Source organism: Chiroxiphia lanceolata, chromosome 1, assembly GCF_009829145.1.
Source record: "Chiroxiphia lanceolata isolate bChiLan1 chromosome 1, bChiLan1.pri, whole genome shotgun sequence".
Taxonomy (NCBI): Eukaryota; Metazoa; Chordata; class Aves; order Passeriformes; family Pipridae; genus Chiroxiphia; species Chiroxiphia lanceolata.
The window spans coordinates 108,524,257-108,548,189 of NC_045637.1; the positions used below are offsets into that span (position 1 = coordinate 108,524,257).

General features: G+C 40.8%; 1 protein-coding gene across 1 annotated transcript in view; it reads right to left on the reverse strand.

Moving 5' to 3' along the window:
• Positions 1-22,159, reverse strand: part of NPSR1 (neuropeptide S receptor 1) — a 56,091-nt gene extending 33,932 nt beyond the window's left edge. Inside the window, 3 exon segments of the mRNA XM_032691803.1 lie at positions 9,211-9,343; positions 21,941-22,032; positions 22,035-22,159. Of these exon segments, the coding sequence (XP_032547694.1) occupies positions 9,211-9,343; positions 21,941-22,032; positions 22,035-22,086 (277 nt within the window). The 5' untranslated portion in view covers positions 22,087-22,159.
• Between the last annotated feature and the right edge of the window lie 1,774 nt (positions 22,160-23,933).

Consider the following 23,933-nt stretch of genomic DNA (forward strand, 5'->3'; position numbering starts at 1 on the left):
TGTTGCTAAATTCTCAGGGTCCCAGATGGTCCTTTGCAATGTGATAAAAACCACATCCCCCAGATACTACACTGAAGTTGATAGCGGAGCCACTGGCAAGCAAGGAGAGTATGTCTGCTGGTTTGCAGTTGTGGAGGAGATGCAGCTTATATCACTAGGCACTTTGAAAATCCCACTCTGAGCTCCTATGTATGATCAACACACAAACTGCCCCCTTACAGTATTAGGCACTGTATTTTGAGGAAAGAAAAGACCTTTTTAATGAGTTCTCCTAGCCTTCGTGGACCTCAGTTCTGTACTTGGGGTTATGCTGCAGAATGGTTTTTGCTACCATTGGGGATCTGAAGACCACTGTTCAGAGACAACAGACTAAAAATCATTCATTTAAGGATGTCCGCCTAGTGCCTTGTGATTGGATTAATTACAAATGATGAATCATGGACATCTTGTTCCTGGATTTTTAGGATTAACGTAGGTTATATAAATAAAAGTCATTACAGGGTTTTTAAGTGGAACACTATTCCTGCTTCCAGTAGCAAATTCGGAAAGCTCGTTATCTTTATATTGTCACTAATGGTAGGGACATTACATTCTGGGTTAAGAACTGGCTGGATGGCCAGGCTCAGAGAGTGGTGGTGAACGGGGCTGCATCCAGTTGGTGGCCAGTCGCTAGTGGTGTCCCCCAGGGATCAGTTTTGAGACCAGTTCTGTTTAATATCTTTATTGACGATTTAGATGAGGGGACTGAGTCCACCATTAGCAAATTTGCAGATGACACCTAAGATGGAGGGGGTGTGTCAATCAGCTGAAAGGCAGGAGAGCTCTGCAGAGGGACCTGGACAGACTGGACAGTTGGGCTGATTCCAGTGGGATGAGGTTCAACGAGGCCAAGTGCCAGGTCCTCTACTTTGGCCACAACAACCCCATGCAGCGCTACAGGCTGGGAACAGAGTGGCTGGAGAGCAGCCAGGCAGAAAGGGACCTGGGAGTCTGGATTGACAGGAAGCTGAACATGAGCCAGCAGTGTGCCCAGGTGGCCAAGAAGGCCAATGGCATCCTGGTCTGGATCAGGAACAGTGTGGCCAGCAGGAGCAGGGAAGTGATTCTTCCCCTGTACTCAGTGCTGGTGAGGCCACACCTGGAGTACTGTGTCCAGTTCTGGGCCCCTCAGTTCAGGAAGGATATTGAGGTGCTGGAGCAGGTCCAGAGAAGAGCAACAAGGCTGGGGAAGGGACTTGAGCACAAATCCTATGAGGAGAGGCTGAGGGAGCTGGGGTTGTTCAGCCTGGAGAAGAGGAGGCTCAGGGGAGACCTCATCACTCTCTACAACTACCTGAAAGGAGATTGTAGCCAGGTGGGGGTTGGTCTCTTCTCCCAGGCAGCTATCAGTAAGACAAGAGGGCATGGTCTTAAGATCTGCCAGAGGAGGTTTAGGTTGGACATTAGGAAGAAATTCTTTACAGAGGGGGTTATCAGGCACTGGAATGGGCTGCCCAGGGAGGTGGTGGATTCACGGTCCCTGGAGGTTTTTAAGATGAGTCTGGATGTGGCACTTAGTGCCATGGGCTAGTAACCACAGCGGTGTTGGAACAAGGGTTGGACTTGATGATCTCGGAGGTCTTTTCCAACCCGCATGATTCTATGATTCTGTGATTCTACTATTACAGTTAGGGCACCTCAGCTTTTTTTCTTTTACTTTTGTACTAGTGATACTGTTTCCTACTGCAGTGAGCTAAGATGTGTAGAGTCACTGCAAACATGAATACTGTGTCCAGCCCTGCACTTTTCAGCGAGCCCTTGAGAAGATATCTAAAAACACATGAGCACTAAACAAAATACAGTGTAACAAGCTTGTGTCTGAGCTGGTTAAAAACACTTTGAATGCTCTTTGAATTGAATGCTAAAGCAGAAGTAGTTGTCAGCAAACCTGCAGCTCATTTCTACACTCTTGGAGTGTCCCGTCTCTACAGAATCACCCAGTCTGCTTTTTGGGGTACCTCATTCTAGGCTGAATCTCTCTGGTTACTGCATCAAGATCTGCTCCATTGTTGTTTTTTATCTTTCCTCACATACTTCCTTGACTCTAATTCTTTTGTGCATTTACATTAAAGGCAAAGGCAATCCAACTTAGACCACAGGATTACCGCAACTTCCTCAAGCCCAACTTTTTTCTTATAGCCCCAGTGTTGTGGTAACGTTTCTTTACCTTTTCAAGGGGAGTTCATTTTGCACCAAAAGCAGTGTCTTTACGTTAAAGCTTATAAGGAGGTAATGTAACTAGATGGATTGTTTGTGTACTAGTCCCAAATTCAGTGCTGCTTCATGATTTCACCTCTAAAATGTGAAATCTACTCTGTTTTCTGTGAGCATTTTCATTTGATTCTATGACCAAATACTGTGAAATAGAGGTCCTGGTACCCCTAAATAGACTATGTCACCTTCTTCACATAAACCTTTCTATTGTTCAGTTTTGATTCTGAAGTTCACTCCTGGTTTCCTTTCTTAACTTCTGAGGATATTCCACTTTTTACCCCATCTACTTCACGATTGGGTTGGGAGAAAATACCTTTTAAGAGGGATGCATGTATTGGATATTTTCTGTTTTCCTTAGGAAAATAGAAACTATGTGTTGACTAACCATTTATGCAGAGGAAAATGATTATATACAGACATACAAAAATATTCCTGAATGTTTACATAAGAAATCTAAGAGTATAGTAAAGCATGATTCATAATATCAAACTGGAATTGTATTGTCAGTGTCCAAGCTACTTTTTATAAACTAGGGGACTATGACTCATCTTCAAATCTGAGTTACATTTCAAAAGACAATTTGAGTTCCTGCTAGGTGTTATTAAATTGCCAAAAATGGCAATAGATATCAAATCTGGTTTGCCTTGTAGTACTATGGGGTATTAGAGGCAGTGACCACATTTTTTCTTATCCTGCATTATGTCTCAGTTTGTGGGCACACACTAATACATACCTAACCTAAAGTAAGTCCCATGGTGCTTCGTTGCTACTGAATTAAGTCTTCTTGGCAGAATCGAGATGGAAAATGATTGCTTCTTCTCCAGGCAACTAATGCAGCCATGTAACAAATTTTACTATTCACATAGTTTCATGAGATACACTGAATAAATAATGTTAATATTGCCGTGTTTACTCCCAGAGACTATTTTTGCTCTCGGTAAATTGAATCACATTTATTCTGTGAATGCAAAATGAACAGTTGTACTAAATACTATAGTTTCTCTAGCCTACAGAGGAAAGGTGGATATAATCTATATCCTTCCCTGTTTATTAAGCCGTGTGTGTACTCAGGTGATTTGCAGAGATGTAAGACTTCCAGCTAAGTGTTTGGCAAACAAGCTGCTTGCAAAAGTGGGGAATTTGGATGCCACTGGGTACTCCAGAAAATTTCAGTGTCTGTGCCTGAGGGAGTGTTAACAAATTACACTCCTATTTCCCAATTTTGAGAAACTGTTTTCAGTAGTGACGAGAACATGTAGTGTAGAACATGGATGATCCATTACCAGAGACAGTTTCTTTAGATTAATTACACTTTGAAGAGGTTTAAAACATGATGAACATAAAAAATGCAGATATCCTTCTTTCAATTTTATCAATGAACTCTGCAGTACAATTTTAACTTCCTCCAAGTCTGCAGGTAGGATGCAGACACCTCTCACCTTTCCTCAGCCTTCATGTTTTTCCTACAAATTAGCAGACAGTAAGTGTGGAAAGGGGAGAAAGATGTAGATTTCTGGGAATTATTTCAGTTCAGTTTTCTGCATCAGGTTTCTGCATCTTGGATGGGCAATCATATAAATCAGATTGTCAGGTTCCAGCCAAGACCCAGCTGGCAAAGTGTAAGTTTTCCAGTATAACTGAAAACACTCTGAACTTTTTGGTTGGCAACAGTCCACCTCCATTAAGATGACCTGATGATTTAGCTGCTAATTGAGTCTGTGCAATTCACTTCCAATGCTCATAATCACTGTGATATCTAAGGTACTTGTAAAACTGATGAATTTGTATGTATGTTTTCTCTGAAGTGCAGAAATATTACAAGTACCATTTTCCAGATGAAAAGGTGGAACAGAGACAATTATCTGTTAATAATGTTCTACATGTTAATTTTGGTAATGGTGTTACTATATCAAGCTTTTCTACAAATCATGGAGTAACAAGTCGTCTTCATTCCTTCAAGTCACATAGACAAGGAAGAAAAATATTGAAGGACAGGCACACTTCATTAAACCTAGTGGTTTTGGTGCAGAGAAAAAGAAGAAGAAGGGAAGGACAGCTTCTAATGCATTTGTTCACATTTAGCTGTTGTAGTAGTAGAGTTAGATGCACTTATTTAGTGCATTTAACTAGCAGATAAGTTGGCAGACTCTTCCTTCAGTCATCTTAAGTAAAGACATCCTAGAAGCCAGTGATTGAGCCCTGTTGGTTTTAGTCTCACAGTCATGCTCTCTCTGGGCAGAAGCAGAACAGAAAATAAACAATCTTTGCTTTAGTTGGGTCTGTTTCCACTTAAGTGCTTCCATAACCCTCTCATAGCAAGTTTTTGGTGTAATGGCTTTTCACTAAACACTGAAACAAAATTAAAGCAGCTGATAAGGACCAAGGCCTGCTATGGTTCAGCTTTCTAGGAGCAACTGAAGAAGGTGGCAATTATATAAATCTCTTTATGTCACTTTTAAAACTACCTCCTTGTCTTTTTGATGTCATTCTCAAGTAATCCCCTAGGATTTGGTATTTATATCACAATATAGACTGTAGCTACATACTTTTACCAACATCTTTTGTTTCACTGTTTATATGTAAGCTACCATAAAAGCTAGAGGATGTTCCTTCTGTTTTCTCTCTTCATTACAGCCACAGTAAATTAGCATGTATTTCCAAACAAGACTGTCAGTCTATGGCTTAAATTTGGCATGCAGTAAAGTGCCTACATGTATTTCTACCCCTAACAGTGGACAAAAATGTAATGGTATTCTTAAGTACTGATTTCTGCTAAATGTTGGAATAGAAAGAGAAACACACATGAGCTAAAGGTCATGATATTTCCAGCTCCAACTTTCCAGATGTTAATGTTGGAGAGAAAGAGCTAAACAAACTATGCACCTTTGGACATTAAAAGGAACTTAAATACATTCTTCTATCAGTAGTAATTGAAGTTGAATGGAGAAAAAATGAGAAGTAAAATTCTTTTCAGCAGACTTTTTTAATGTATTACTTGATTAGTTTTACAATCAGTCAAATGATAACAGTTCTTACTGAATGGACTCTTTAGCCCATAAATGACATTCCTTAACCACTGCTACTCAAATAATTATGTTTTATATATGCCCGTGTCCACCGCTTTTATATTTTAAAAGTAGACTTAAGAAGATTACTTTGATAGAGCTGAGTAAACTAATCTAAATGGACATAAATGAGTGGATAAACTATCTTTTCTTAAAACAAATATATCTCTCTTCAGTATTTCCAGCATTATACAGCGCCTGCGAACTCATCCCACTCTTTGATCTTGAACCACTTGGTGATTTCAGTCAGACGCAAACATCTTAAAGACACTAAGATTCTGAAGTTATGTGAAATCGCATCAGGTAGGGGAAGACATAAGAGATTTCCTGCCAGGAAATAGCTTATGCTATGAGCATAACTTATGCTAACTCAGAAGAAATATATCTGGGGAAAAGTGTTTAGAAATACCCTCCTCACAGGATAATCTTCAGAACTTGCACTTTCTGAGAAACTAAATTGCCTTGGAGATAGAAATCTGTAGGAAAGCTAGCTTTAGTCTCAGTCTTCACAGATGAACTTGTTTCTAAGAAAAACATTTTTACAGAAGAGGAATATGACCAAATGTAAACTGAACACAAGGCAAATATGGCAATATTCCTCTTTGTTAAATTAGCTGATGCTGAGTGATTAGTACTATTGTTCAGCTCAGCTGTTGACTCTTAGCTGATTTCCTAGTGCTTAATTCCCAGATAATTTCAAAGAGATTTATGCATGAACTGAGAGTTAGACATAGACTTAAATATGGTTCTGACACAGGCATTGTATAGGCATATATTTAATACAAATATTATGAATTCAGGCTTCAACAACATTTTTAAGCACTCTGAAGTTGAAGAGATTACTCATGTTCCTACAAATTCTTGCAGTTTTGAGCACCCTGTTTTGATTATGATGTAGTAAGGAATCAGTACGAGTCTTCTCTGAATTTGATGAGTGGCTTCAACCACTGAATTCTGGCAGTGTTGAAAGAGGCCTCAATCAGTTAGTTACTTCTCCTCTGCATCTGGCTTGGCAACCAGTCAAGAAGAACAACAGTGCTCATTTCACATTCATATATTATACACAATTTGCTTTGAATACCTTGTTTATTCTGACATGAAGGCTGTGTTTTTATTTCATTTTAGTACTACATTAGTGGGAAGACGTGAGAATTGAGGGCACTACTCAACTCGTGAGCCACAGATCAATAGACAAAAAGTTTTTAAGTGTTTTTGAAATGCCTGCATTGATAAAGATATATCCATTATTCTTCTTTCTGCTACTGGGGTAGAAATTATAAATATTTTAAGAACCTCAAAATAGATGGAAGTAGTAGTATTATTGACTAAGCAGGAAACTGTTTGCCAGGAGATTAGGCTTTAGTTAGTAGGATTTAAATATGCCTGGCATGTCAAAACAATGTGACAAATCAACGTTTTCATAATCTTCTGTGTCTACCTCATAATATGTTGTGAAAGGCTGATGGCTGTTGCCAGCTTGCTTTGTTCTTAATAATATTTTTTAAGATAAGAACGTGAAATGACTCCATTTCAGGAATTAAGTAATTTCTTTGTGCCAAAATGCTGACAAGAACTCTTGGTGCAGGAAGATAAATTAGAGTTCTGACTCCTGCATCACAAAAAAGAAGATGTCATGGCTTGAAAGGAGCCTGCTGTTCAAGCTGGTGTTACCTCTTTTAACATTGCAGATGTGAATGTCAAGTGAGTCTTCTATGTGAATTTCTGTAATGGGAAATGGAATAGACTGTTGAACTCAGGGCATTTTAAAAGTCAAGGATAATTTTAGGGAAGGGGAGGTCAGCAAGTGGAACATGTGGTCCCCAGTCAAATTATAACATTACCTATATAGCACTATTTGCTACGAACATCTAGTGGTATATTTGCCTTGTTGTCTTTGCCACTGATTATTTCAGCTCCCTCAAAACTGCACTTGCAATGCCTTCCCCTCCCTTCATGTAAACAGTATTTGAACCCCTAGTGAACAGCTCTCTATACGCCTCCATTCTAATACAAAAAGTCCTCTTTCCTATAGGTCCAAAATGGCAAGACTCCTGCTCAGACCCTTATTCAGCTGCAGCAACAGCAGTAGCCTCCTCCTAGTACACCTCAGCTATCCTGATTCAGATACTTCTGTCTGCTTCTAGCTTTATTCCTTTGACCTGGACACCCATGTCCTTATGCCAGTCAGTTCTTTCTCTGCTGCAGTAAATACATTTGTTTTCTTACTAGTTCAAGACCCTTTGCTGTTCAGTTGAACTCTTCCTATTGGAACCCATCTTCTATTACCATGCTGTTGTGAGTATTACACATCTTCATTCTTTCAGCAAGCCCAACCCTTATGGCCTCTACGCCAGATGGATACATACAGTCATTTTTCACCCTCCTCTCTTCCAAAGCCTTTCTCATGATGGTTGCTCCTGGTACCTTGCTCGCTGATGAAGTAAGTAGAAAATGGACGGTGTCCATCTGGGGCTTCAGTTGCTCTTCTGCTCTTTGCCTGTATTACTTCTTGGTTGCCTGAGTATATTCATCTGGGATAGGGAACTCTTTGAACAGACTGTTATTTTGAAACTCCTGTGAACACTGTAACGCTTGATCTATGACTGATGCTTCCAAACTGTATGGTGAGGCTGTATTAACATGACTCACCTGATGGAAAATACCACTGGCACATGAAGGAAGTGACATAAAGGTCACAAATGTGATAAGAATTAAAATCATTTATTACAGATGACTCACAGGCAAATAGGAAAACCAGCTGTCAGCACTTCAGAAGAGGAGTCACAGCAAACCTTCACCTCTTCACCTTGTAATAATTCTTACATCACCTGTAGTTATAGGCCTGCCCTTTTACACCACTTTGCACACCTGTTTCAGCTGAGAGTAGTTCTTCAAACTGGACAAGCTCCTGGACAGATGTGGTTGAGACCATGAGCAGGAGTTCATTTGTTTACAAAGAATGCATGTTTAAAATTGGGCAGTATAGTCCTTTGCTTTTCCAGTTTAAATAGAAGTACGACAGACATCAAAGGAGGATGCAATACTGCTGGAAAATCAATATTAATAGCTCTTTGATGAAAAAGTGCTGTAATTCCTACTATAGCTTAGAAAAAAAATAGCAACAGAAAGCATATAAATATATCCTATATACACAGACAGTACAACACAGCTGTCTTGTAAGCAGGGATTAGTAGCAGGACACTGTTATAGAAACAGCACATATTTTCCCTTGGGAAACTTAAATCCCCAAAAATTTAGTCCATTCAAGGCCACAGAGAAACAATGTGTTGCTTATGCTTATTTCCTTTCCTTGTTGCTGAGGCTGACATTTTACAAACCACGCTTCTGTACATTTTACATTTTGTTTAAAAACTGTAAAGTCCTTGGATCAACATCCTTTTTTTTCATTTAAAACATCTGAATCCATTCCTCTCACCTTTATATTTTTATATTTCACTTGCTTTATTAAACCAGATAGCATGAAGTTATTTTCACTCTTCCCTGCAAGAGTATAATTGATAGAGCAGTTTTAGTAGAAAAACACAAGAGATTCATCTTAAACTAGTTTAATTTAAACAGCTTCATGACAACAGCTGGAAATATAGCTTCTGGGAAATGTGGATGCAAACTCCGACTGGAAGATAAGATTTAGTGACATGAGTGAGTTGCAGCTGCTACATTCTGACACAGATACTACTACATCTAGCAACATCTTTTTCAATTAGAGTCAGATGATCCCTAAGATAAGCAGTCATCCATTTGCTTTATGGCAAGCTGCAACTGGACATTAGGTGACAACTGAATTCTTCACAACTCAACTTGCATTTTCTTATTTGCCATTTTAATAACAATTCCTGTACAGGTCAGATACCCTTTCCCCTCCCTGCACTACCTGTGATTGCCAGCTGTGTAACAAAGTAGGTCATTCGAGATTTCCGCTTCCTCCTCCAGGTAGAGAAGAGCACGGTGGCATTTCCAGCAATTGTGACAATAAAGAGAATCCAAAGAGTCAGCAGCTGCTCTGTCTGCAATGGAGAGAAAGGAAAAGAGCACATCAATAGGTGGGTAGTGACTTGGGTTAAGACAGTCACTTATCCTTGAACAAATAAGATGAGAATGGAAAATGGGAGTGAAATGTGAGTTTGCCAATTGAGTTCAACTATTAGTCTAAAAGATATTCTTGGGTTTTTTTCAGAAAACACTTAGATGCATCACTGCTAGTGATGTTCATTCCAGTTTGATTTGCAGTGGCTGTGTTACTTCTATCTTCACAAAACCACTGGCAGTGTCCGTATTCAGCACTTAACGCTAAAATGAGAAGCTGCCCTCAGCTCTTGTGCTGCTCCATCAAGCTGTGAAATAACCAGCTGCCTCACTTCATAAGGAATGCTGATAGATGAGCTCCTTTGGAGAAATGGGGGAAATAAATAATTCTCTCTTTCCCAACTCCGGTGAGTCTGGGTCATCCGCGAGCCGTACAAAATTCGGACATCCACTCCATGATCTAGATGTGCACTAAGACTGAAAAGGAAAAATGACCCACTAAGAAAAAGTATAGCTGTGTAGCCAGTGATACGTGATGACAAAACGTCCCCTAGTGGCGTGTGTACAAAGAAAAGAAAGTGAGAAATAAAGCTATTTGTGCTCTCCAAGCATCATGATCCTCTGTCTGCAAGAACAAGGGAGTGTGTCCATATTTGCTTGTTTGGTGAGTGCACATCCAGTTTTCATATCCTAGCAACTGGAATGAGTTTCAGGTTATGTCAATGCAGTCGTTTGGGATCTTCCAGTTCCTGACACCAAACCCAAAATTTGGGAGTTAAGAGGAAATTGGAGGAGATAAGTAAAGGCTGCAGCTGGAGAGGAGTGCCAGCTGCTGGCCGTACAGAACTGACCCCAAGGCACTGTCCTGAGCAGGCTGGGGAAAGGAGGCTGCCAGTGAGACCCACACGTACCTGTTTGGGCTGATAATAGAGCAGAACTGGGGAAGAACACTCATGAAAAGCATTCGGAAGCCACTAACCCATGACTTTGTCATGGGCGAGCAGAAACCAGAGCTCCAGCTGCTTGCAGACAAAATATCTCAGCTGTGAACATGGGGAGGGAAGGTGAAATGAAAGGAATGGAGCAGCGACAAGTAGCATCTTGCTTCGCAGTGAGCTTTAGTGCCTCCTCAGCTCTTAGTCTCCAGCTGGCCAGAAGCCATGATGCTTCCTCTACTGGGGAGTCATAGCTTTGCTCCAGGTAGGGAGCCATGCTACACTGTGGATTATATGGTTGTGCGGGGAAGGTGATGAGCAGTTTGAGGTTGCACTCTGTGCCTGAACCCAGAGATTAGATTACCATACAGTGAAGGCTTTGTTGAGATGGTTTCACTCTTCCCGGTATGATCACTTTCACCAGTGTAATCTACCATTTGGGTAATCTCACCTAACTTTAAAATTCCAAAGAGGGAACAATTCCAAATTGTCATAGTGTTGTCTAGATAATAGCAGTGTCTCAGAGATGAGTCACCGTTCATCTCACCTACCATGGGATGGCCTGTCTCCACTGATTATAGTGTGACCTGGATAAGACAACTTCTGTGGGCTGGATGCTTAGCTTTTAGCCAAAAAAAAAAAAAAAAAAAAAAAAGAAAATCCACCCTTTTGGGGTATCTGCAAAACTCTTGAACTTCTTGGAACAAATTCCCTTCAAAATGTGTGGCACAGGTGTGGTAGAACTATTTTTATGGGGATGCTTTGCTTTGTACAGGAATTGGAAGGAAACGTCTTTTTGAAAGGTAATAAAATCATAAAAGGTAAGATTTCACATCATTTTTGTCCTTGAAAACCGTGACTTCTCCTCGAGGTTTGGTTTGTCTTTCCATTTCAGAAAAGATATTTCCTACATGAGGGAACTAAGGGACAGGACTTGTTCCTGTTTTCTCTGGTATAAAATCAGGAGACTATTTTCTTAAAGTAATTCTGTATTTCTATATTACACTGATGGATAGGAACAGAACAAGGATCTGACACTCAAATGTTCCTACAACTCTCACAGAAGAAATAGCTATGGAGGAAGAGAGACTGTTTTAGAAGGGTGTTTCCTCACCATAGGGGAGCAGCACATATGGTCAGCTTAAATCCCTCCTGCCAAGTTAAAAAGAAATGATTAACAGTTAAGTAATTTTAGGCTGCAGAAACAAACAATTAAGCCAGACTGCAAAGATAAGTTAAAAATACAAACACTTTACATAGTATAAGTCTGAAAGGCTATAAACAAAGAAATAAAGCAAAGTGTCTATTTGTTGGAGCTTCCATTCAGACAAAAGAGAAAAAGGTCTCATTCTTCAGGGTAAAGGAGCTATAACAACAGGCAACTTAAATCACTGCCGCCTCTCTCAGTCTGTGTTAACTTGCAGAATGAAAACTTCTGTGCTTATTAATGGGATGGCCACCTTGATAAAGGCCTTCATGGAGGCTAGGATTAGAATTCAAAATTTCCTTCATGAGTTGGAAACATACACGGGGAAAAAAGCAAGATGCTGTTCAACAAAGTATAGGACTCTACGGTGTAGTGGGTGTAATCACAGTGGGTTGGACCAGTCTTCAAAACATCCTCCCTCACGCACAGCACATGTGTAAAGTGGCCCAGAAATGGAACATGACTTAGTAACATCATCCTACCATGAGAGCAACAGCCACCGTCGTGGATCGACACTAGTCTTGTGTGCCTCTGCTTTAATCCTTCCACCGTACTATGCCCACTCCTAGGCACAGTGCTTCAAGAGAGACACAGAGAAATGAGTTGACAGCAGTCTAGAGGATATAGCCAGGGAAAAAAGACTGAATGAATCAAGTTGCTAAATCCAGCAAAAATCAGACTGCAGCAAAAGATGAACATACCCTTGAAGACACAAAAGACAGATATAAAAAAGGAAAGGACTAGGAAAGGACTAATCTCTTCTTTAGATCCACTGCATACTGGACAAAAAAGAGTGAATCAAAACTATAGCACAGAATTCAGGATGAAAATTTTAAAAAATTGACTTAAAATATATCATTCATATAGAGATTGATTGACTCAGCGAAACCTCCATCTGTGAAAGTCTTAAAAATAGTTATTAGATTAGAGAGATAGCTGATGGATCCTTGAATTTCACTCTAGATTCATTTTCTCTAATTTTGTTTTATTCATCACCTTCAGGTTGCTTAGACATAGAAGTGTTTCATTTCATGTCTTGTTCATTCATCAAACAAAAATCCTCACTTAGTAACATCCTCAGCAAGGTTATTTACAAAAAAGCATTCTTAACAACATGTACAGGCATCAGAGGCATTCTGATAAAAGAAAGATACTAATATCTCCCAAATCTCTGTGTAGAAGCTTTTGACAAGGCCTTCTTTGCATGGGTGTGATAACTACAATACATAAGAATGCTATGAGAGAGATTAGTGTCATATACCAGTTTATTTAGGTTAGAAAAGCTAGAGATACGGGTGACTCAAAGTCAAGAGAATTTCCTTGGCTTGACTAGAGCCACTATACATGCTGTTGTTCCACAAGACTGCTGTGTTTGGAGCATGGAAGTGCTTGATATCTGGAGCGCATATTGATGTACTGCTAATTTGCTTTAAGATTAAAACCAGCTTTGGTCAATGAAAAAAGCCTCTCATGGGTGAAATGTAAGCCAGAACACCTGCTGAAGATTGTGCGCATTTTCCTTTGGCTATAGAAGAGGCTTGTCATTCTGTTTCTCTAATAGTATTTCTGAATCCACAGGCAGTGATAAGTCTAGCAAGAGGAGTATTCTGCTTTATATTTGAGACAAAGATCACCCCTGTGAGCAGTTTTAATCAAGACCACAGCTAAATCCTTTTGGAGATATTGGGTAACATTTGGTGCCATGATGCCATCCCTCCTTCCAATTCTCCCTAACCAACTTCCTTGCTTTGTCATCTTTTAGGATTTGTATCCCTTCTGTTGAGGGGCACCAGCTGTGTCTGTGGAAGAGGGTTCCTAATAGCCCATCCCAATGTAGGTGCTGTTGCTCATGTCTTGAGGTGCAGAGCCTTTGCCTGATAGCAGAGGAGCTGCCTAATACAAGATGTTCAACTATTAGTGCACAAAACATATTTGTACTTGAATGGGGACTCTACATAAAACAGTTTAGTTCTAGCTGCTGAGGCCGGTTGGGAAACAGCCTGGGAAAAATAAGTTTCTAGGTAAGAAATGAGCAAATAGAAAAAGAGAGAGAGAGGTACTCCATTCCTGGAGTGACTGGCTGGCCTCTTAATATGAGGACAGGCAGCTTATGGTGAATTCATGGCCTTGCTGACATGGTGCCTTCCTACACTATGTCCTTGGTCACTTGGGTGAAGAAGAGGTACTGATTCCTCATATCACAGGTGGCTTAAGTCCCCAGAGAGCTCCTTCCTGCCAGTTGATCAAACTCTGGGAATACACAATTGATCTTACTGCTGACTTTGGTATATTTTAAAAGTTATGGTTTTAGCATAGCTTATTGCAGAAATTGAGATTGTAAGAGAGCTGTAATCGTGGAGCAAGCCAAAGAATTTTGTAAGACTGTCCTTAACACGTAAGAAGAATATATAAAATTCCCTTGTTAAATTGAGTAAACATCATGCTCACGGTCAGCTTCACCACTAGTAGATTGCATTGCACTTTCTTTAAGGAGGGGAAAAAAAAAAAGAAAAATCTTTTCTCACTTTTTAATTGCAGACCATGTAAGAAAATGGAGTAGTCAAGCTTCACATTTATTGATCCTGTTGTAGAAGATCTGGATTCTTGAATGTTCAAAACTGAAAATGTTCAGGACAGATTTGCTGTTTTTACATCCCCCATTTAGGATGAAAAATAAAAGCCCTTAAAAACCCCAAACAAAATCCAACAACAAAACCAAAGCAAAAAAAAAAAAAAAAAAGCACACACACAAAAAACCCCAAACCCAAACAAACCAGAAAAAAAACCAAAAATCCCCCCCCAAAGAAATAAACCAGAAGATTAGTTTTCCAGAGGCAGACAGGTGCCATACAGCTTGACTGATTCCAGTCAGGAATGTATAGTCAGCTTACCTCTAAGGCAAATTGCACTTTGGACTGCAACACTGAAAGGAATCAAAGAAATGCACTAATCAACAAAATTTAATTAGGGAGTTTTAAAGTACTGGCACAACGTCTGATATAATTCATAAAGTTATTTTAATAAATAAACAAAGCAAAACTAAATTAAAACCTCTCTGTCCCTACCTCCAGATTTCTCCCCAGCAGAAACCCTAGAGGAGCCTTCTGGGGTCTAACTGCGGCCTACACTTTCTAAAGGAGGCTATGGACGAAGATGGAGTAAGGTTTTTCTCAGACGTGCACAGTGAAGGGGCGAAAGGCCACAAGTAAGAGTTGTAACATGAGACATCTTGATTAGACATTAGGAAAAAAGTATTCATCATGAGGGTGATCACACACTGGGATGGAGCCCAGAAAGGCTGCAGGCTCTCCACCCCTGAGATATTCAAAACTTCAATGGGCACTGCCCTGAGAAATCCGGCATACTTTGAATTTGCTTTCGAGTGGTTGGCACAGGGTGACCTCTAGAAGTCTTTCCCTACCCAAATTATCATGCACACACGTAAGTATGCATCTGACCTATTTTCTGAAGGAATATTCTTAAACTAGAAGGTACTTATACAGATGTAATCAAATGAGTACTTTGCGCAAGTCGTATGTTATTTATTGTATCACAGAAACATGAACAACTCATGGCTTTGTGTGACTCTTTACGTGAACTAATGTTCGCTCTGCAAGTAAAAAGTAGGAGTCTAAAGGCTACTGGCATGGAAATGGTACAAACAGAGAAGTCTTAGGAAAGACTTCTTATAAGTCTTTAAAGGATAAGATAGTATTATTCTTATGCTTATTTGGAGGCCTGAGATGAAGAATTTCTGCCAGATGTTGACCAGCTTAAACAGTGGTCTCTCAGAAGTGAAGTGTGATGCCACTGAAGGGGTCATGACTCTTGTTATTCTTACCACCTACAAAATAAAGGTTCTTTAGTACATAAAAAAGAACAAACTTGATTAAACTGCCAAATGGAGACATCCTTATTTCTTCTTGTTTTGAAACTTTCTACACAAACCGTGTTGTGAAAAATCCCACAACCTAACAGCAATATGCTTGCAGATAAGCTGTAGGTGCATTATGTATACTTTAGTTGTAGACAGCAATTCTGACTGTCAATAAGGAAAAAAGTAAGGGGCACTAAATGTCTTGCAAAAAGAGGCTCAGCAAATGGCATACCTGGGCTAGAAGCAAGCTTCATGGAGGAAATACTAATGACCTAAATGTAAAGATTCAGATGATTAATTTAAGCCATCCCCTATTGCTCAAGAAAAGCTGAAAAAATGGCTGAATCATTTTTGATTCGTTTGCTGAGAGGCGTCTCAGTAAGAAAGAAACATACTCAAACAACTGAGAAGGACACTAAAATCTTATGCCCTCATTGTTACAAGCAGCAGAAGTTGTACTGTCCACCCCTGTGATACAAACCTGTTTCAGAAGGATGTCCTCCCAGCTAGCAAGAAAAACTGAAAAGACGTTTCTACACAGAGTTCACACAAGATGTTCCTGAAAATTTTAGGAAAGCAATTTGATTGACACTTAAAAGCTCTGAGAAAAACTCATGTGAAGATAAGAAAGACGGGGAAAAGGGAAAGTTTAAAGCTAAGTTCTATATTTTGTCTTTGAAACTACTTTCTACTGCAATTGGATTTCAGAGGAAAACATTTGGAAGGCAACAAGGCCTCTAGGAGCTGATTATTTTTTTTAATTAGCGTGGCCTGGAATGGAGCCTGATTCAAAGTGCATAAAAACAAGTTCAGCCCAGGTTTGACTCTGGGACTCCTGCTTTCCCATTTCAATGTCACCAGTCAAGCCTGATAGTTCTCATATCTCCCGTACAGAAGCTGCTTTACTGAAATGCTTTCTGACTGCCTGTGTTTATCCTCCCAGCACAAGGTTATGGGACATTCTGGAAATCATGAGATGCATTGCCAAACAAAGCCTTCACAACAGATCAGAGGTGCTGGCAACAGTCACTTCCCAAGAGGTCTTTGTGGCTGGGAGAAGGGCACAACTTGAAGGAACCCAAGCTGATTTTTTCTGTTCTGTTGAACTTGAGAAGGAGTTTTGAATGAGCTTGTGTCTATATGGTATTGCACTCACAGTCTGTGAATGTTAATGTGTTATACAGAGGAAAGATCTATAGCATTTTTCTTCCTTTTAGACTATGGAATGGACAAGCTTAGAAAGTCTGTTCACTAAATCAGGACACCTTCTCATGGAAACGTGTAATTATGTTAAGATAACTTTCTCTTTTGAAATCTAGCAAAGATGTATCTATTTGTTTTCTGAACTCCCATTTTAAACAAACTTATTTCTTAGCTGTGACTTACTGTCACAGATGAGGCAGGGTCCTTTCAGACCACAACATTTAATACATGATAATTGCTGTGATCTTCCAAACTCAAATAACAGCTGAACAAGCCTCCACCCTGCCCCAGATTTCTACATAGATGGGCTGTGACGGGTCAGTAACAAATGTTATAATTCAATTCTACTAGCAGATAGCTCATATTTACCATTCTGCTGTGTTTTGGTACAAGATGACTAATAAATGGGGACAGTTCTGTCCAGTTATTACATATTGCACTTTAGGAAAATTCCACAGAATTAGATAAACAGATATTCCTGATTTAAATGTCATCAGGAAAGATAAATTTTACTATTTTCTTCATAGGAATTTTCAATATGAGAGATAATATTAGGTCACTCAATGGTCCATCCATAACTGTATAACTTTGACAGCCATATTTAAAACTGTGAAATGCTTTTTTCCTAATCACAAAAAAGAGTAAAATTATTAAGTATGCCTACCTTGTACAACTAAAACATCTCAAAAAGGTAAAATATATTACTTTCCAGGCATATTTATATAGGAGAGGCAGACAGATGCAAATCATGTGGCTGTGTGGACCATAGAGACAGTAGTATGAGGATTGCTAGTACAAAACTGCCCAAATTAGTTGGCTCAGCGCAGCTCCCAGTTGGGATGTCATATTGCCAGATCCCTTCCGTGTTGCATTAAGCTGCTAGATGAAGCCAGCCTGGCCAACAGCACTGCAGCAGCAGTTTCACAAGGAGATCAGCTATTACATTCTCAGCTCAGCGTCTCAGGAATAGCAACAGTCATTATGGCATATTACAGAGGCTGTGTTCAGGAGTTCCTGACACCTTATTTGTGTAAACTTAATTCTCCTCCTTTCCCCATACTGAAAGATTGCAAAGTTACCTCTGAATTATTTGATATATCTATTTTATAAAATGTGTGATTGCATTTGCAGAGATTACTCCAGAAATTTGACAGCACCCATTATTATTTTCCTATTATGTATTCAAGCATGGGATGCTCTGTATATTTGCTTGAAATCAGAATGAACAATAGCATAAGCAAATGCCTTCCACGAGATAAAGCAACTCCTGCATTTGGATGAAAGGATAAGGACACCAGATTCTGATTTAAACAGGCTCTGAGGACAGCTGGGGCCAAATCCATGGTACCTGATAGTCCTACAAAACCTATCATGTTGGTATCCTCAGGTCTTTGCTGGAGATGGTAGGCCCTTTGTAAAGAGACTCCATGGATAAGCATGCTCCTAGATTTGTCCTTACTCAATCTAGGCTGTGATGTCCTGTTTAATATCTGAGCTACATGGGCTTAAACATGTAGGTACAGGAAATGCTACAGTGTAGGGAGAGGACATTTTCAGGCAGAGAATCAAACAGTCCTTCCTGAAACAAACTGGGAATTTACATTATACGTTTAAAATAATCTGTTGTGGTTTTGATATGCACATAGTTTCTCCTGAGAGCTCTAACGCTGCGGCGTCACTGCTGTGGTGATGCTGGGCTCATGACCAGGGCTCATGGGCCCAGAGGGAGGGGTGTGTCAACGTGTGGACCAGTGGCTAGGATTCCCATTTGGCAAAGGAGAACATTGGAGTTCCTAGAGACTGTGGATGTAAAAAACAAAACCTTTGTGTCCTGCCGCTCAGGGGAGAATTCAGCTCTGTGCAGCAGAAAACAAAATAAGAAAATTAACTACCTGATGGAAGTCAGTCCACTCTGCTGGGAGGCAGGAGATGATGGTGGAAACACAGTGCCACCAAGAAAGAAATAGCAACTGTGAATTTCTCCTTTTGAGCATTCTAACCTTTACTCTACTGCATAAAGTAGGGCATCCCATTTCTCAGCAGACCTCTTAAAAGAGAGATGATCCCTACTCAATCCTCTCCTACCACTGGGGAAGCTTCTGGGGTGGTGAGTACTTGGCAAGAGGAGCTGCTTCCTCCAGCCCTGACAAAGCCTTCCAACTCTGTGGACAACTGGGGCAAACCTATTCTGAGATTTCAGCTTCTCCCCAGACAGGTTTCTGGTTTGTATCTTGTCAGGCTTACAGAGTTAAGTGGAGAAAGGTCATAGGTGTTCAGATGACCTCTGTTCCTTCTAGACTACTGCATTTGGCAGGGGGAAGTTGACGCTCACTTAGGGCCCCTTTACACATAGATTAAACACGTGTGGAGGAGATTGTAAGGGATGTAATGAACACTCCTTTGGCCTGGAAGGTTGAAGCTGTAATTAATACCAATTTGCACATCTGTTCTGAATTAGGTGCTGAAACAAACAACAGAACTCCTTGTGGTTTAAGACAGTAACCTACCTGGATGCTTCTTGGAAAGGCATCTGGGCTTTCAGAGACCATTTGTCATAACACAGCAGCAAGACCTGAATGTTAGTGGGGATGAGGCAGTGCCTTTGCCATGGAAGCACCAGCTCATCTTTGATGGTGAGTCGTGCATGGGTACACATAGTCCTGCCCCAAAAGCTGCAACTCTGCATGCTGAGAACCACCTTAGGGAGTCCACATGGCCCCAAAACAGACTTTGTTAGCAGAGCCTTGGTGAGCAGCTGGCCCTTCTGCAGTAATGACCACCAGAGGAACATGTGCATTCCTCCAAGTGAAGGAAATGCTTCATTCTTGAGCCAAAAAAAAAAAAATAGGACTGAACTAGCGAAACACTCTAATCTGAAATAGTGCAGGATTTAGTTGTTAAGTGGAGGAATAGACAGAAGCTCCAATGCTTCCAAAAGGGAAGCACTCACAGGTCAAGCCTGTAACAAGACTTTCTGGCACTAAGGCACATCATTTTACTTTTGTCACATTGCCACCACAGTATAATACAGACAGTACCTTAGGCGGATACAGGTTGTCCTTTTGAAGCATGGGAGGAACAAGAAGAAACCAGTGCACGCTCCCATAGTTTGAGCAGCATGTGAGGTATCCTGCAAAGCTGTCATTGGATTAAACTGTTGAAAAGTCATTAACACAGGTACTGGGTGAGTGTCACTCCCCTGATCTCCATATATTAGGTTAGATCATGTTTTCCTCTGACTACTTTGATAAGATACATTACACCTGCATTTTCTGAGAAGAAATAGCTTGTTTGCCCCTGTCTGCACCCTGGTACACAAGCTCTGAGATCAACCTGTGTGGTGGCCGTTCATCCAGCTGCCTTTACCATCAGCTAGAGGCTACAGTGTGTTTGAAATCCCAATAAAAGGGCAAAACCCTATTTGTAGCTACATTTTGAACATAGAACTCTGTTTTCAAATTCATGTAGCCTATTCCAAACTGAAACTTATATTACTTTAGCTGCTAACATACCCTTGTGAAGAGGAAGGAGAGGCTGTTTGGCTTGCTGGAGGGGACAAGGGCACGGCCACAACATGGGCAGAGCTGGTGGAGGACAGCCAACCGAGGTCAACAGGTACCAGCCATACCTTCCACACGTGAGCTTTTCCAGAGCACTGAAACTGCTGGCAGGAGCCCTGTCTTCCCTGCACTGTAGTCATCAGAGCAGGTGTTCTCTCCTTCCTTTCCTGCAGCTGCACCAGCTGTCACTTGTCTCCAGAGTCAAAATATTTCCATGCCTATCAACAGCTCGTAATTGATGTGAAATCAGTGAGTCTCCTTGCAAAGTTCATGCTATATATGCGAGAGCCAGGCATCTGGCAGAGGAGTGCAAATCTAATGAGAAGCTCTCATCTAATAGAACCAAGTTTCCTTTAGCAATGGGTGAGCATGCATGACTATCCATGGTTTCCTAATTATTGTAATTTACTCAGTCTCTCTGATTAACAAGCATTTTTTCTGCCTGGGGACTTTCTAATCATGAAATTAATTGTCACTTTTACCATTATAAAATACTTCTCCCATGACATTGCTTAGATTTACAGCCCTAACTGTGAAAAGAAGAAAGGAGATAAGAGAAATTTGTTAAAAATATTTTGCTGTCACTTCTGATATTTTTTCAAAAGCATTTTAGGAGTCTAACATGGAGAAGGGGAAAAAAAAAAGGAAAAAAAAAGAATTTTCTACCCTGAAATCCTAAATAGGAAAGTACTATCTTAACAATAAAAAATGTATCAGCAGCATGTTAAAATATGCCCTCATTAATTAAGAATAGAACCAGAGATCATCTCTTTCTTTATGAGGGGTGGAAACCTGCAGTAATTCCACTGATTCCACCAGCATTGTGTCTGAGCTCTACCATCTCACAGCTATGAAAATTGCTTTTGAATATATCCCCTTTTACTGTTGTGAAATGATATAAGTGCCTGCATCTTTCCAGCTGAAATTGATCTCTTTGGTCCTGAGCTCCAGAAGGAACAACAGGGTACTCCTTGTCAGACTTTTCAATAACTTGAACTTAACTTGTACAACATGCCATAACAGTAAAGGGAGACATGGCAATCAGCATGCAATTAAGCAACAGCAACGGGCATAGAAATCTTAAGGAAAGATAAATTTCAGTACCTCTTTAATCTTTTCCTACATTCACATATTGCCAGGGTGATGGTTGGTTTTGGAGACGAATGAACATACTTCCCGTGCTGCTCAGCAGCATTCACTACTGAATGACTCATCTGGTGTATTCTTAACAACAGCCTTTAAGAGACTACATCCACTTCTCAAGTTAAAAACAAACAAACCAACTAATTAGAAGCTGTCCCTCATGATAAAAACAAACAAACAAATAAAAAAACACAGAATCCCAACCAAACAAAAAACCAAACCCAAACAAACAACCAAAACCAACAAAAAACCCCCCTCTCACTTGTGTACGATGTTTGTTACAGCTGGAAAACTGAAAAGAAATCCCTTATGTCACGATGATGCTATAAGAAATTACATAAAAATGTGTTAAAATCATACAAGCTTTTGATTAAAGATGCATGTATAATTACAATACCTCTACAAAAAACCAGTACTGTCCTCTCTTGGGAGGGGATACAGTTGGCTAAGACATGTTCTCCAATTCCTACAAGTACTTTGCTTTTCAGTAAATGCTCACACATGTTGTCTGTTGGCTCTCTTTGCAGGGTAAAAACCACCGATATCTGGGCAAAAAAAGTTCAGTAATCCTAGTTGCCCTCCCCACACAATTGCTGAAAATGCACCAAAGCTGCAAGCATGTGAGAAAAGTAATGCATGCCTTAAAAGAATACCTTAAAGGAATAGTAAAAGGATCCCCACTCCTCTTCTCTCACCGCTTCAGTGAAAGTCACCGTTTCAGTACAGGTGACAAGGGTAAGATCCAGCAGCCGGTGCCTCCCTGGGAACTGCTGCTGGCTTCTGTGGAGCTGACCTCCATCACTGGATTTTGTGCGAGTTGTCTAGGTGCTTGTTGTAGTAAGAGTTAATGCAGCCGGGCTTCTCCCGTAAAAGCGCAGCACAAAACCAGCTTCTCCACTGCTCCACTACTGGCTACCAGAGGTGTCAGGCTTCAGTGCAGCTGAGTGATAGAAAAAAAAAACAAAGCCAAGCTGGCATCATCCCTTGAGCTTTCCTTTGGTACAACTCTGACGACAACTATCACGTGCTCTTTCCAGTAGCAGCAGCCAGTACAAAAGCCCGCACACATGGTCCCAGCCATGTGCTTTGTCGACTCTGGATTGCCTTGCACACCAAGTTGTTAGCTCTGGAGTCAGGCACACCTGTAAAAGCATGGACCTGCTCCCTGCATTAAGCCCAGGAGCCTGGGTATTCCACTCAGCAGATTTGCTTACTTACCCCAGCTCAGCTCACTATGATTTTGATTACCTGCAGTATTACAATATACCATACACAAGCACCAACACACTCTTCTGTATTAGCAAAACCCTATTAAGTTTGTAGGCTTAAGCTATCACAACTTCCATGCCAATGTCTCCCTGACTTCCTAAATAGGCCTCTCACTCACCTTTGCAAAGAGCTTGAGTGTGCTGCACACCCAGGAAAGGCAGGGCTTTCTTCACCATATGGAGAGCCTGTCTGGAAAGGCATGGCTCCTACAGACTGCTAGTGTCACTTAGAGGCTCAAGGACTCTTCAGAACAAGGTAATCAATTATCTTTCTACTCGTGGATTTCTGGGCTCTGATCTCACCTACCCTCTGTTTATTCAGATGTTTTTACCTATCTCTAGTGACGTTACCCCAGGTTTACACCAAGATGGCAGATGAGAGTCACTTGTAAATCCAGAACTTGTTCAGCTTGTGAAGATTCTCTGCCTCAATGACAATGCAATCCTAAGCAGAACGTGATGCATTTCACAGCCATACCCCACCAACACAATTTACTCTTACCTGCTCTTGGCAAAACCCAGTCCTGTGGTTATGTAAGCAAAGATGGCCCAGGAGAGATCAGGAATCTTTAAAATCCTCTCTCTTGCCAGCACAGCACACCCCCTTTCCAGCTGCTGGAGCAGGGGTCTCCACATAGCATCCATGCTCCTGATCCAGGTGGGACTGTGCTCCATCTACATAAGTAACAAGAGGCAGGTCACTAAAAAGGGCCCTCCAGCTACTAGGGCCAGTAACAGCAGGGCACGGGGGCACAAGCAGTGAAATTCCAAGGTCTAAGTTTTGAATCTGAACCCTCCCAGGGTTGGACATGTCTAGACCTGGAGCTTCGGACCAGGCTGTTCTAGGGACTAGAAGAAACCTCTGAGTGTCTGAGCAATATTCAGACCTCTCCAGAAGATGTTGGAGTTATTCAGAGGAGGGAATCAGTCTAGACCAATACAGATAATCAGTACCAGTCTGGATGAGAAGGGACCCAATTGCTCCACTGCTCAATATTTAACAGCAGTGAATGATTCATAGGTTGGAATGTGATAAGATAAAAAGAAATGTTGTAGAACCACCATATTTTGCTTAAAACCACTGGGAAAGTGCTCATTTATATATTATATATATGGGGGTTTTGTGCTCCATTCCTTGAGCTTTTAAGCTCAAGCATATTATCGGCACTAAGAGGCTTTTCAGTAACTACATCATACGCCAGATCATGTGCAGCTCTCAGGACTAACCAAGAGTGACTTCTCTTGAGGCTTTGCCAGCTACTTGATCTAAGTAGTGCTTATGGTGCTGCAAAAGGCTATACCGGGCCCTGCTCCAGTACTCTCCAGTCTACACAGGGCTAATTCAGGTTTTCCATCACTATTAGCTTTTCTTGCCCTT